The sequence below is a fragment of the Lonchura striata genome, chromosome 23 (genome assembly GCF_050655825.1).
Source record: "Lonchura striata isolate lonStrDom1 chromosome 23, ASM5065582v1, whole genome shotgun sequence".
NCBI lineage: Eukaryota > Metazoa > Chordata > Aves > Passeriformes > Estrildidae > Lonchura > Lonchura striata.
The window spans coordinates 5,699,062-5,713,575 of NC_140725.1; the positions used below are offsets into that span (position 1 = coordinate 5,699,062).

Consider the following 14,514-nt stretch of genomic DNA (forward strand, 5'->3'; position numbering starts at 1 on the left):
GGCATTCCTCTGGCTGCCCTGGCAGGTCTGGGACCCTGGCAGGGCTCAGGAACCCCCATGGACAGAGCCCCCAGAGACACTGGCTGTGATCTCTGTCCATGGAAAAGAGTTTTCAATCTTACAGGATGGATTACCAGCTCTGAATGTTTGATATAAGTCATAATTAAGTGTGGCACAGGTGCAAAAGTAAAATTTTAGGATTCTAGATGAGGGGTCCAAAGGGGACAAGATGGAGGAAATCGGGTGTGCCTTGTCCTTTTTCTCCTTCTTCATGCCCTCCATGTCTCACTGTGGTGTTGGCATTTTTCTGTTGGTTCAGGCTGGGGACACACTGTCCAACGTAGGTGACAGATATTGGCACGTTCTTGTAAATCCAGCCCAGGGAGTTTCTGGTATTGAATGTTTGTCACATCCCACTGAGGGCAGAGCCCCACACGCTGCCCTGCAGGACAGAGCTGGGCAGGGCAGCAGAACATGTGAGAGATCAACAGAATAAACAACCTGGAAACCAGCACAGACCAATTCTGGCTTCTGCTTTGGCAGTGGGGCTGACAGACAGAGACTTTCTACAATCTTGGGACCATCAATACCTCAGATTCCAACATTGAGGAGAAGCAGAGAGCCCAGAGGGCACAGCTGCCTTGGGCAGGGCTCCTGGGAGGCTCCAGCTGGGAAGGCTGAAGTGGGGCTTGTGCCAGTGCAGTTCTGCTACTGACACCCCCTCAGCACACAGAAATAAGGAGCCAGCCCTCCCTCAGTCAGCATCCCAAAATGGGCTGGGGTACCCCAGCAGGGGCAGGGCCACGTTCACCCAGGGTTTGAAACACATGGCAAGGCCTCTGCCCCCTGCCATGGCACCTCCAGCTGCTGAGCCAGAGCCACGTCCTCAGTGCCAGCAGCCACCCACAGCCTGTGCCCCGCTGGGACAGCAGCCTGGCCTCACCAGCAGCGTGTGGCAGCACATTTCTCTCCCTCTCAGGATTTTTCATAGAGGTGCACAGAGAGAAATGAAAGAGAAAACAATTTCTATTTCTGCTCCTTGTTTTTCCCATGTGGAATGTGTTTGGAGAATTGTTTACCTGGAGTGAGTGCTTGGTTGGATTCTGGTGAGGATTGTTTGAGCCTGATGGCCAATCCAACCCAATCCAATCCAACCCAATCCAATCCAACCCAATCCAATCCAACCCAATCCAATCCAACCCAATCCAATCCAACCCAATCCAATCCAACCCACCTGGGGCTGGGCTCTGGCAAGAGGGTCACAAGTTGTGGGAGAGTTAGAGATAGGCTCAGAGAAAGTAGTATGTAGTTTTAGTATCCTCCTTTTATATAGTATATTAATGTATTTTAGCATAGTTATAATAAAGAAATCATTCAGCCTTCTGAATTGAGTCACACATCATCATTTCTTCCCATTGGGTTCACCTGCATTTACAATAGCAGCGCCCAATTTGTCCTTGCCACTGGCTGCTGGTGGGGATTGTGGCTCCAGATGTCCCTTTCATCTCATCAGGGGCTGCTGGATTTAATTCCCTGCACTTTGGTATAAAGTGAGGGTCCCATTCGGAAAGCAATTTGTGATTCTCAGAGCAGGCAGTCAGAACCTTTCCCATTAAAATGTAAATTTAGCTGTGTTTTCTGGCATCTCTTTTCCTTCCTTAAGAAGAATATGAACTTGTATTATTTCTTCCATCAACGACATCTTCCCCTCCGTTTTGTTTTAAGGAAAAAAACTGCCTGATATACACCTTTAGCAAATTAAATTTGAATTGAGTCTGACAGCACAACAGGGATCCAGATTACAGGGAGATGTCCTGGCCTAATTGGAGTCATTGCCAAGAAGATATTTGCAGAGTGTTAACCATGGAGGGCACAAGGAGAGCCAACATGGTCTCTGCACCAAATGCTCCTCTTGCCAGCAGGACCAGCCTGCTCCAACGCCAGCAGCACCTTGATGGTGTCTCTCAGGAACATCCTGGATGCTGAGTTTAGCTTTACTGCAATGCCAGCCATCCTCAGCCAGGCACCACAGAGCCCCACTGGCCACTCCCTCTGCCAGCCAGGTGTGGTGGTTCCTGCCCTGCCAGCAATCCCTGTCCCACCTCCATCAATCCCTGTCCCACCTCCATCAATCCCTGCCTCACCTCCATCCATCCCTGCCTCACCTCCATCCATGTCCCACCTCCACCCCTGCCCACCATAGATTCCAATCCCACCTCCATCCATCCATCCATCCATCCATCCATCCATCCATCCATCCATCCATCCATCCATCCATCCATCCATCCATAATCCATCCATCCATCATCCATCCATCCATCCATCCATCCATCCATCCATCCCTCTCCCACCTCCATCCCTGCCCCACCACTCTTCCCACCACAGCTGCAGCCACGCAGCAGAGGGGAATGGATGTCTGGGAACCAGCAGAGGATTTTGGCCAAACATGCCCAGAATGATGAAACCAGCTGTCCCCATCACTGCAGGTTTTTAAAGATTGTGTTCCATGATTAAAAGCCCAAATCTCTGTGAACTCACCATTTCTTTTCCTTTCAGACATCTGGAGGCAGGGAAGGGCTCTCTGCACACCTGGGGAAGGCTGTCAGCGCTTGAAGGGTGTTCAGAGGATACAACTGTACAGCAAGGAGGAAAACCTGAAAATTCCCCTCTGCCCACATTGGGCAGGTAACTGCCACAAGCTTGGGAGCTCCTCATTCCCCAAAGGCATCCTCATAAAGCAGGAAGGCTGGACAGGACAGAACGCACACCCAACCAATATCATTAGTGCAATGTTCTCCATTTATTCCAGAGAACATGGCAGTTTATATACACTTCTATATAGTTTACAGTTTACAAAGGCACTCTCATTGGCAGCTAACATTGCTTATCTTTGTCTTCAGGTGGCCTAAACCTTACACTATAAACCTGTACTACTTCACACCCAGACAACCCAATGCTTCCTATCACACCTTAATACAATTTCTAACTGCGCCACAAACTCTTAATTTCTGACTGCACCACAAACTCTTAATTTCTCACTACATCAGAGGCTGGAAGGCCTCACAAGGCCCAAATCTGAGGCCTAGACTGGAGTAGCTCAAATCTCATTCCAAACATAAATCATGCCCTCTCTCTCAGAAATGCTGCAACAATTCCCCAGAAATCTCATCTAGTCAAGCTGTGGCTGATGACAACTTGCACCTGACAGAGCTGCAGCCAGCCCACTCCCAGCCCCTGTGAGCAGAGTGAATGGGGAGCATCACTCCAGACCCCGGGGAAAGTGGGCTCATCAATAACAATTAATGGTTTAATTGCCAGGGGGGATCTGATCCAGTGCTTTCCCTCTCCTGGGGACCAAAGTTCTCCCCATGGCTTTCCTACAGGACTGTCCCTGGAGCCCAGCACATCTTGGACTGCAACTGAATGCTCTGTCCCACAGCAGCAAGTGAATCAGCAGCCTCAGCCAGCATTAATTATGCAGAGAATAATTTGCTGGTAATGAAAAAAAAAAAAAAAAAAAAAAAAAAGGACGTTCTAATTTAATCAAAATTAAATTAATAGTTAATTTAACAATTCCACAGTGAAAAGCCCTTGATCTCTGGACTTCTCCTCTCTGCATGCAGGGACTGTTCATGGCTCCTGCAGTGGTGACATCCCATGGCACCCCAGCACTTCCCCACCTAAGCTGCACTGCCCAGAGCCCCCTCCCCTGCAGCCATCCCCAGGGTGGCAACAGCAGGTGGTAAAACACAGCAGTTCTGAAATAGCTGAAATAGGGAAAAAACAGAGAAGTGGTGGGTGAACACAGGCCATGTTACCTTTAAGCCCCTGAAAAATTCCATTACAAATAAATATTGTTTTAAGGAACTGGAAAATTGGAAGAAGAGCAGCCAGGCAGAGCATCCTCCAGAAAAGGGAGCTGAGAGCAAATCTGACAAATGTACCTGCAGTGACCTGGAAGAGGGAATGCTGCCTGAGGGAAACAGACTCTCCAGATCACCCCAAGGTCCCTTCTGGCTATATTATCTACACTTCTACAGACTAATTCCTTAAATCAGTATTAATTCATGTATTAATTAATTAATTCCTTAAATCAGCAGGGCAGGCTGGGCTTCATCCGAAAGCATCTCCTCAGACTATTTCCTAGGACTACTTCCTCTGGACTATTTCCTAGTTAAGGCATTACAAGAAAATAAACCAGAAGAAGATTAACATAAATACTGTTTGAAAGACTTAATCAGCTACAAATTGCAGTTTTGCGTTTCCAGCTTAATTAGCATCAGTCTGGTTTTCATTGTAGTGGGAAGCAGAAGGAGGGCAGTAGCAGCAGCATCAGATCTGTGTTTGCAGTGATGGAGGAAAACCTCTCCCTGCTTATGGCTCTGGGATGCCTCAGAGCATCCCCCAGCATTCCCACCAGCTCCAGCAGGGCTGGAAAAGGACAGACAGCAAGCAGCTTCACCTCCAAGCAGCCTGGCTCAGGCAGCCTGGCCTGGTGCTGCTCATTTGCTCCACCAGAGATTGCACTGGCTCTGCCAGTGAAGCTCTTCAGATGCATTTTTGTTTGCAGAGCAAAGTGCTGATTAAAATGCCAACCACGTTATCTCCTGCTCTGAGTGCTCACACCACTGTGATTTCCACAAGGGTCACCCTGGTCTGTGAGGAGGTTTATGAAGGTGTTTATAATCCTGCCTCACATATTGCCAGAGGTGCCTCCCCACTCCAGCAGATGTGTCTGGCCCAGCTGGGCTGGGGCTGGGTTTTCACCGTGTCCCCAGACAGGTCACGGTGTCCTGGTGACACTACAGGTCCCACCAGCACGTGCCCTGCTCACAGCACACCGCAGTCACTCGGTGTAGCAGCAGGGTCCTCGTTTGGGAAGTACCAAGGACATTTGAACAAACAACAAATCCCAGGTTTGCTCCATGCTGGCACATTCCAGAGGTGCTGACAGTGCCCTGACACTGATACACAGGCTTGTCACCTCAAGCACATGGTGCTGACAGCACAGTGCCCCACAGCCAGCCAGAAACCAGAGGAAAGAAGGAATTTATAGTGCCTGTAGTGTCTGCAAAGGAACGACAGCACTGGCCCTTTCACCCGTGCCTGATGCATGGCTCATCCTCACACTGCTGCTGCTACAAATAAAGTTGTCACTTGCAGGGACACTGAGCCCCGGCAGCAGGGAATGAGCCATGAGCAGAGGCACCAGTTGAGATGGCTGTTGAGGCAGGATGGGAATGAAGAGACTGGACTCACAAGGTTGTGAGAGTAAAACTCTGATTTATTCAAAATACCCTGCTCTTTTATACAGAGCTCTGTAAGGACCAACTCCATTGGTTCTGAAGTGAAAACAACTCAAACTATTGGTGCAAAGTGCTTGACGCACAGTGACAGAACTTAACTATAAACAATGTGAAAAAGAAGAGAGAGAAAAATTTATTTACATTCTTCTCCAGCTCTTTCCCAGGCTTTTGCCTGGCTAGAAACTCTCAGTTTCTTCCTTTGACTGAATCTGAGTCCCACAGATGGTGACATGTTTCTCCAGCTCTCTGCCCTCCTCGGCTGTTCACAAATGCCACAAATGCCAAGATGAGGCTCTGGGCAGCCCAAAGCAGCCACCAGAGCCAGTCCCATTCAGGCAAGGCAGCTCGTCCCTAGGGCTGTGCCTTGCCAGAGCTCACCCTAGGTCGGGGTGGCTCCATGTGGTGGAAAAATTCCTCCTCCAACCCGAGCTTCCAAAGAAAGGCTCAGCAGTCTCTGTAGGCAGTTTTGTAGAAAACGCTGTGCTCCAGGACAGTTTAGATGAATGGAGATGAGAGATCTCTGAAGGCTGCTCTTGGGATATCAGGTTTATTAGGGATGGTGAAAGGTCTTGCTTGGAGCTGCCAGACCCAGCACGTGGCAGGGCCTGAGGGGATGGGGAGGGGAGAGACAAGGGGTAGAGAGAATGCTCCAGGAGAGGGTGGAAGTTCTAAGAGGGGGGGAGATCCAAGAGGGAGTCTGGCCCCTCAGAGACCCCTTATCAGGGGGTTCAAGGTGGGCTGGAACAAGACTTGGGCCAATGGGGTCACAGACACCTGATGCTTCAGGGGAGGGTTACAGGTGTGGGATGAACCATACATTGGGGTGAGATCAAACAGTCCATTTGACTTTTGGACTTATCCGTAGGTAAGGGCATTGTCCAGCCAGTGGGGGGGGATTGTTTTCATCCTGGCTGTACAATTGTGAATTTTCTGCCAGGCAATTATATTTATCCATCCTTCCCAACACAGTTTATTGCAAGTTATCTAAAAGATTTTCTCCTTGGGCTGCTGTGGTTTGCTCACAGCTCAGGCAGAGGCACACACACACCCTGACATCCTCTCTGACCCCGACTGCTTCTTCTCTCCCCACCAGGGCTGCTGCTGTCTTTTATATGGTACATTACGTGTTACATGGTTACAGTTTTTCCCCAATGCCTATTACCTATATTAAATGGTGCTTTTCTATCTTTTATATGGTACATTATGTGTTACATGGTTACAGTTTTCCCCAATGCCTATTACCTATATTAAATGGGGATTTTCTACTCTAAACCAACTTGTGAGTGTCAACATCACCAAGAACATGCAGGTAAGAAAGAAGAAAGAGGCAGGACAGGGCAAGCCCAGATCCCTCCATCTTAAACCTTCTGACCCCCATGTACAAAACCAAAACCCCCCTTGTACAGCACTCAAAAATTCTTCCCTCTACTTTGTGACTACTTCTACTATAATATCTAAACTTTTGTGACTTCTTGTTCTTCCTGCAAGGTTGGTAAATCATTCCGTGGCTCAAACCCAAAATCACAGCTGTTTGCAGCTGCCTGCCAGGGTCTCAAATGCTTCTGACCTGGACCTGGAACATCCAAAAATGTCTGAGGGACATTTTGAGTTCTGACAGTGCCTCACCTCTGGAGCATCACTCCCCATACAGCTGTAGGAAAGGAGCCCTTCCTGGTTCAGCTCCACTTCCAGCATGTTTCAGAGTCCCCAAGGAGGGGAGGAGGAGGAGGAAGAGGAGGATGAGGAGCTGCTGCAGCCAGGGAAGCAGCTCCTGGAGGCCCCACAGCTGCGTGGTTCTGTAGGTGACCATGGCTCCAGTGGTGCAGGGCAGAGCCAAGTGCCTCTGCCAGCACCCAGGGCAGGGGCACAGCTGCACCCAGTTATTCATGGTGCAAGATCAGCTTGTCTGAGCAGGGAAAGACATCACTGAGAAAAGAGAAAATGTTTGGAAAGCTGGGAAAGCTGTGGGAACCCAGGGCAAGGAGAATATCCCCACGTCTGACTCACAGGAAAACACTGACTTTGACCCTCATTCATGGAGAAACTCCTAAGCCTCAAAGTAAACTAGAAATCACAAAAGTGTGAAATAGATTGCAGAGATTGTAGATAGTAGTTTAGGATGTCACATGGGTGAGAAATTTAGGTTTTAGGATTTTTAGTATGTTATAGATGGGTTCAAGATGGAGGATGTAGGGTGTTGTCTCAAGTTCCTTTCTTCTCTCTTCTTCCTTTTTATTCTTTCTTCAGGGTTTAGGTGGTATCTTGCAATTGGGTAGAAAAATCTGCATTGCGGGTGTTTAGGGGTCAGTTATTGGGTTAGAAAGGGAAATAATCTAGGTGTCACTTCTTAATTGAGTAGTTTAGTTTTTGATTAGACTTAAAAAGACCTTGCAGCACGAGGTTGTTGGCCATTTTTGTGCTGTTTTCATGCATGCAAGGTCTGGGCTGAAGTTTTGATAACAATAAAGAGAAGCTGAAGACTGAAAAAGTCCAATGCATCTCTTGTTCCTAACACAGAACTGCTCCAGGAGGGTCTTCCCTGCCAGGGAAGCCCCCAGGGACCCAACTTGGGGCCTGCAAGCTCCAAGAAAGCAGATGGCAGGTGTGAGTGATGGATGAGCCCAACAAGGATGGATGAGTAGCTGATGAGCTGAGGAAAGAGGCAGGGGCTGCTCACTGCAAATCCAGCAGGGAAATTGCTCACGGTGTGGGAGGTTACAGCCAGCCCCAAACAGCCCTGCTGTGGGGGCACCAGGGCAGCAGGTCTGGCTCTGGTGTGAGCTGGGGGATGTGCAGAGTCACCTGCCCAGACCCACTGAGCACAGGGAGACCCCCAGTGCCCCACTCTGCCCCCCACTACAGCAGAGCCTCTGCTCAGAGCAGTGCCCACCAGCACTGGGACAGGCAGGCAGCACAAGGGCTCCTGTGCAGGCTAAAGAAGTGATTTCCCTCAGATCCCTCTGATTTCCCCCAGATCCCTCTGATTTCCCTCAGCCCCTCCATCCCCCAGCATACTCACCTGGGAAAGGCAAGGCAAGAGCAGAGACCACACACCCACTCTGCAAATCACAGTAACTGACCCGGCCTGCTGCTTTGGGAGCTTTGCAGCAGAAGCTCCAGGCAGGCAGTGATGATTCTGTGTGTGCAGTGCAATCCTTTACAGTGCCTGACACAGCTGCTTGTGAGCAGCAGTAACAGAAAACCCCTCCATGGCCCTCAGGACACTGGAAAAACCATGCCAGTGCAGGCTGTGCAAGGGCTGGCTGCAGGCAGGGCAGTGGCCCTGGCACTCCACACGTGTCCCAAGGCCAGAGCTGTCCCCTCAGGGACAGGATCCTGGCCCCACACCCCACACCACCCCCTCCTCGCTTCCCACTGACCTCACTTTTCAATCAATGATCAATACCAGTGGAGACTTTCATCCATGCCCCATTTACTTCAGCTTAGCATCATTTCAGAGACAAACCAAGAGAGAATTCTACATTTAAATGAAGGAAGATCATCACACCAAGAGCTTATTTCATTCTCTGCATTAGGAGGAAGCAGGCTGTTCTGAGCAGTTCTAGCCTGGGGTACTGAACACTGAATTTTCAGAAGCACTGACAGTTTCATCTCAGTAGGTTTTGATTACATTTAGAACAGAGAAAAGAACAGCACAGCTGTAAACCTCAAAGCTCCAAATCCCTCTACTCCATGTGTGCTTTCCTTGCAGTGCAGATGGCACAGGATGAGCACTCAGAAGTGGGGGGGCACACAGGCCCTTCCCCACACCATCCTGACAGTTCAGCTTTCATTATCACTGTATTCAAAGCCTGACCAGGATAACACAACATTTGGGAACAGTACAGCAGCACAAAGAGCTCAAAAAGGGGTTTCTAGCCTTTCTTTTTAAATATTTTTTTTTATTTACCTTGACATAACCCATTGACCTTATTCAACAAGGCCTTGATCACCCACTCCTGAGTGCACAGGCACACAGTGCCCAGCTCCACCAGCTCCCAGTCCCAAGGGTTAGGAAGATTCTGGTACCAAGCCATACTTCTTCTTCAGGATTTCAACTGTGGGCGTTAGTGCACTGCAGGGAGAAACAGAGCCATCAGAACAAAGGGTTTGGAGCATGAAATCTGCATTTTCTGGGGAAGAGCAATCAGCAAGACACAGGATTGAACTTAGAGCCAAGGAGAGCACGAACTCCAGAAACCACAGCTTCACACATAAGCTGTGAGAAAGAGGAATTTGAGAGCTCCTGAGGATTTCTGTGTGTGCTCATAATTAATCAACATTAATGGGATGGTGGAACTGCTGTGGGAACCGAAGCAAAGCAAACAAAACAAAGCAATGTAATGCATGCCCCACCCCTATCCAGAAGTTTTGTTTCATTTAAAGCAAAGGAACAGCCCCAGCGGCACTCACCAGCCAGGCCGGATGATGGAGAATTTTCCTGACACAGATAAGTCAACCACAGTTGACCCTAAGCGACACTCTGGGCTCTGGATGTCTCCTATGGGGCCTCCATCAACGACCAAGGACAGCTGAGGCCACAAGTCCTGGAATTCCTGCAAGAGAGCTGTGGGTAACAGTCCTGACAGTGGCTTGTATAATTTAAATAAAATAAAAACACAACAGCAGAGCAACCCTTGGTTTATTGCTAAAGCTGAGTTCAACTGAGAGAGCCTGGGCTCTGCCAGACTGCCCCGTGACATCCCAGAGGGATGGAAGAACCTCACTGACATTTCTCCCCTCTCAGCCCCTAAATTATCAGGCTAGCCCAGAGATCCGAGACCTTGAGGGGAGGAACATCAGGAGATGGGCAAAGATTTCCAAAAGAGGCTCTCACCCCGATGTGGTTGTCCAGCTCTTTTTATTACATGGTCTGAGGGGAAGAGCAGGGCAAAGAGAGTGAACAGGAAAGGTCATGGGTTTATCCAGGCTCTGGACAGGGAGAGCTTCTCTGGCTCTCCACCAACCCTGCTGGGGCTGGAAGGAGACCAGGCTTATCTGATCAGAGTCACAGGGGTCCCGGGGAAAAGGGGGAAAATATGGCCTGAGCACAATGTAACACCTCACCAACACGGTCAGGGTGCTGCCCTGCGAGCTGATGTTGGCGCTCGTCAGAGCCAGCGGTCCCGGGCAGGCTCGTGCCAGGTCTCTCATGAAGGGGTGGTCTGGAATGCGAACACCAACCAGCTGCAGGGAAGGAGAGGAGTGTTTGACACACAGGAACTGGTTTAATTTTGCGTTGCCTAAAGCTCTCTTGACTTAAAGCTGAAACCCTAGAGCACTGACAGATCTACATCAGCTGAACCTGCGATAACACAACGCCTTAAATCACGCCCTAAGGCTGGTTTATGCCACGTCCAGGTCAGTCCCAGGGAGCAGGACAACACTTCTGGGGACAGCTAAGGACAGATGTTGCAGCAGCAGCACAAAACCAGCCCCCTGCCCCCGAGTCCTGCAGCCGTGACCTACCGATGTGAACGGATTCAAGTCTTTATTGAGCTCTACTTACCGATGTGAACAGATTCAAGTCTTTACTGAGCTCTACCTACCGATGTGAACGGATTCAAGTCTTTATTGAGCTCTACTTACCGATGTGAACGGATTCAAGTCTTTACTGAGCTCTACTTACTGATGTGAATGGATTCAAGTCTTTATTGAGCTCTACTTACCGATGTGAACGGATTCAAGTCTTTACTGAGCTCTACTTACCGATGTGAACGGATTCAAGTCTTTATTGAGCTCTACTTACCGATGTGAATGGATTCAAGTCTTTATTCAGCTCCTCCGAACGCTCTAAGACCAGCGTCACGGGTCCCGGGAGCAAGTCCCGCAGCAGCTCGTCAGGAACATTCACGCGGCAGTACCTGCAGGGCCGGACACAACTGGGTCAGGGCCGGGCACAGCCGGGTCAGGACTGGGCACAACCGGGTCAGGGCCGGACACAGCCGGGTCAGGGCCGGGCACAAGCGGGTCAGGGCCGGGCACAGCCGGGTCAGGGCCGGACACAACCGGGTCAGGACTGGACACAGCCGGGTCAGGGCGGACACAGCCGGGTCAGGACTGGACACAGCCGGGTCAGGACCGGGCACAGCCGGGTCAGGACTGGACACGGCCGGGTCAGGACCGGGCACAGCCGGGTCAGGGCTGGACACAGCCGGGTCAGGACCGGGCACAACCGGGTCAGGGCGGACACAGCCGGGTCAGGACCGGACACAGCCGGGTCAGGACCGGACACAGCCGGGTCAGGACCGGGCACAACCGGGTCAGGACTGGACACAGCCGGGTCAGGGCCGGACACAGCCGGGTCAGGGCGGACACAGCCGGGTCAGGACCGGGCACGGCCGGGTCAGGGCGGACACAGCCGGGTCAGGGCCGGGTCAGGACCGGACACAGCCGGGTCAGGACCGGACACAGCCGGGTCAGGGCTGGCCCCCGCCGGGTCAGGACTGGCCCCCGCCGGGTCAGGGCCGGGCACAACCGGGTCAGGGCTGGCCCCCGCCGGGTCAGGGCTGGCCCCCGCCGGGTCAGGGCTGGCCCCCGCCGGGTCAGGGCTGGCCCCCGCCGGCCCCGGCAGCTGCGGCTCAGCCTCCCGAGCGTCCCGGGATCGCGGCAGCCCCGCGGGCTCGGCACGCACCGGTAGAGCCGCTCCACGTCGCCGAGGCAGATGGCGAGCGGCTTGCTGCCGTTCCGCCCCTTCAGGCTGTAGATGCTGCGCACGGCGGCCGAGTCCTGGGCCAGGCAGGCCACGCCGTACACCGTGTCCGTGGGCACGGCCACCAGCCCGCCCGCCCGCAGCGCGCCGGCCGCGGCCGCCACCGCCTCCCTCCACTCCGCGGGGCGGCCCCGCTCCGGGGCGGCCCGGCCCGGCTCCCCGGCGGGCGGCAGCAGCACCAGGCGGGCGCAGACCGGCCCCGGGCCCGGGCCCGGCCCCGCCGCTCGCTCCGCCGCCCGCGCCAGCGCCAGCGCCGCCCGCGCCATGCGGCGCCGCTTCCGGCGCGGGGCCTGACGGCAGCGCCGGGGCGGGACCGCCGCCGTGCCCATGGAGACCGGGCGGCCGCGGCACGGCCGAGCGGAGCCCCCGGGAGAGCGGCGGGTGCGGGGGGGGACGGGGAGACGGGAGGAACGGGGGAACCGGAGCGACATGCGGGATCGGGGGGATACGGGGGAACGGGAGCGACATGGGGAATCGGGGGGAACGGGAGCGACATGGGGGATCGGGGAGATACGGGGGGAACGGGAGCGACATGGGGAATCGGGGGGATACGGGGGGAACGGGAGCGACATGGGGTATACGGGGGGAACGGGAGCGACATGGGGGATCGGGGGGATACGGGGGAACCGGAGCGACATGCGGGATCGGGGGGATACGGGGGAACGGGAGCGACATGGGGGATCGGGGGGAACGGGAGCGACATGGGGAATCGGGGGGAACGGGAGCGACATGGGGGATACGGGGGAACCGGAGCGACATGCGGGATCGGGGAGATACGGGGGAACGGGAGCGACATGGGGAATCGGGGGGATACGGGGGAACGGGAGCGACATGGGGAATCGGGGGGAACGGGAGCGACATGGGGGATCGGGGAGATACGGGGGGAACGGGAGCGACATGGGGTATACGGGGGGAACGGGAGCGGCCCGGGGCATCGTGGGGTCCGGAGAGGGGACGGGGAGACAGGGGAAGAACGGGGGAACGGGAGCGGCCAGGAGGATCGGGGAGATACGGGAGGAATGGGGGGAACCGGAGTAACATGGGGGATCGGGGGGATACGGGAGGAACGGAGAGAACGAAGGCGGCCAGGGGCATCCGGGGGTCCGGAGAGGAGACGGGGACACAGGGCAGGAACGGAGGGAACGGGAGCACAGGGAAGTGTATAACAGGAGGAATGGAGGGAACCGGAGCGGCCAGGGGCTCCGGGGGTCCGGAGATGGAACGGAGCACAGGGAAGTGTATCTATCTATAACAGGAGGAACGGAGGGAACGGGAGCACAGGGAAGTGTATCTATCTGTGACAGGAGGAATGGATGGAACGGGAGGACAGGGAAGTGTATCTATCTGTGACAGGAGGAACGGAGGGAACGGGAGCGGCCGGAGGCTCCGGGGCTGAGCGCTGTCCCCGCCGTGTCCCCGCAGGTTCCGGCCGAGCTGGGGAGGCTGCGGGAGCTGCTGGAGCTGCGGCAGCGGCAGCTGCGGTCCCGCATCGCCGCCTGCGAGGAGCTGCGGGCGGAGATGGCCGCGCTGCGGGCGGCGCTGAGCCCCGGCCCGGCGGGCGGCGCGGGGCCCTGAGCAGCCCCGGCCCGGCGGGAGCGAGGAGCGGCCCCGCGGAAGGGACCGAGGGGTCGGGGCTCCGGGAACGCTCCCCGGTGCCGGGGGAGCACAGGGAGCGCTGACGGCTCCCCCGCCGCGGCCTTGGAGCTCGCTCGGTCTCTTATCGCCTCGCTGGTCTCGCTGGTGCCTTATCGCATTAAATTTACACTCCAGTACAAAGCGAGACGGGCTCGGTCCGTATCTGCCCACCCCCGTGTGCTCCTGAGGAGGAGGCACAGCCCCTGCCCGGCTCTGTGCGCCCAAGGCCGGTGCCTCCCTGGCCGCTCGGGGAGCGGGGCCAGCCCGGACCGGCGCCGCGGAGCTCGGCACAAACGCTGCGATGTGCGGGACCCTGCCCTGCCCCTGCCCAGCCCGGCTCTGCCCCTGCCCAGCCCGGCTCTGCCCCTGCCCTGCACTGCCCCTGCCCAGCCCGGCTCTGTCCCTTCCCAGCCCGGCTCTGCCCTGCCCCAGCCCTGCCCCTGCCCAGCCCGGCTCTGTCCCTTCCCAGCCCGGCTCTGCCCCTGCCCTGCACTGCCCCTGCCCAGCCCGGCTCTGCCCCTGCCCAGCCCGGCTCTGCCCCTGCCCTGCCCGGCTCTGCCCTGCCCCTGCCCTGCCCTGCCCTGCCCCTGCCCAGCCCGGCTCTGCCCTTGCCCTGCCCTGCCCCTGCCCAGCCCGGCTCTGCCCCTGTCCAGCCCGGCTCTGTCCCTTCCCAGCCCGGCTCTGCCCCTGCCCTGCACTGCCCCTGTCCAGCCCGGCTCTGCCCCTGCCCAGCCCGGCTCTGCCCCTGCCCAGCCCGGCTCTGTCCCTTCCCAGCCCGGCTCTGCCCCTGCCCTGCACTGCCCCTGTCCAGCCCGGCTCTGCCCCTGCCCAGCCCGGCTCTGCCCCTGTCCAGCCCGGCTC

The 14,514-nt window shown here is 55.2% G+C and overlaps 2 protein-coding genes across 3 annotated transcripts; one reads left to right on the forward strand and one right to left on the reverse strand.

Annotated features, from left to right (window-relative positions):
* Nucleotides 1-8,719: 8,719 nt before the first annotated feature.
* YRDC (yrdC N6-threonylcarbamoyltransferase domain containing) lies at nt 8,720-12,299 on the reverse strand. The gene is made up of 5 exons (XM_085559819.1): nt 11,941-12,299; nt 11,056-11,170; nt 10,374-10,493; nt 9,720-9,862; nt 8,720-9,381 (listed from the first exon to the last, which is right to left on the reverse strand). The coding sequence occupies exons 1-5, from the start codon at nt 12,282-12,284 to the stop codon at nt 9,318-9,320; spliced, it is 786 nt and encodes a 261-aa protein (XP_085415945.1). The 5' UTR covers nt 12,285-12,299; the 3' UTR covers nt 8,720-9,317.
* On the forward strand, nt 12,270-13,798 carry C23H1orf122 (chromosome 23 C1orf122 homolog). Of its 2 annotated transcripts, none has more exons than XR_014949938.1 (2): nt 12,270-12,399; nt 13,274-13,512. XR_014949938.1 is itself a non-coding variant. In XM_085559821.1 (2 exons), exons 1-2 carry the CDS (start codon nt 12,346-12,348, stop codon nt 13,591-13,593), a joined length of 276 nt encoding a protein of 91 aa, XP_085415947.1. In that variant the 5' UTR covers nt 12,271-12,345; the 3' UTR covers nt 13,594-13,798. The 2 variants fall into 2 exon arrangements, 1 of the variants encoding a protein (XP_085415947.1); XM_085559821.1 differs by having other exon boundaries at nt 12,271-12,399; nt 13,372-13,798.
* The last annotated feature ends 716 nt before the right edge of the window (nt 13,799-14,514 follow it).

Excerpts from the sequence above, each read along its gene's own strand:
- YRDC (XM_085559819.1), bottom strand. The coding sequence starts at position 12,284 with ATGGCGCGGGCGGCGCTGGCGCTGGCGCGGGCGGCGGAGCGAGCGGCG. Across the intron at positions 11,171-11,940 it reads GACGTGGAGCGGCTCTACCG|GTACTGCCGCGTGAATGTTC; the intron begins GTGCGTGCCGAG and ends CCGGCCCTGCAG. Across the intron at positions 9,863-10,373 it reads GCAGCACCCTGACCGTGTTG|GAATTCCAGGACTTGTGGCC; the intron begins GTGAGGTGTTAC and ends GCTCTCTTGCAG.
- C23H1orf122 (XM_085559821.1), top strand. The coding sequence starts at position 12,346 with ATGGAGACCGGGCGGCCGCGGCACGGCCGAGCGGAGCCCCCGGGAGAG. Across the intron at positions 12,400-13,371 it reads AGCCCCCGGGAGAGCGGCGG|GAGGAACGGAGGGAACGGGA; the intron begins GTGCGGGGGGGG and ends TATCTGTGACAG.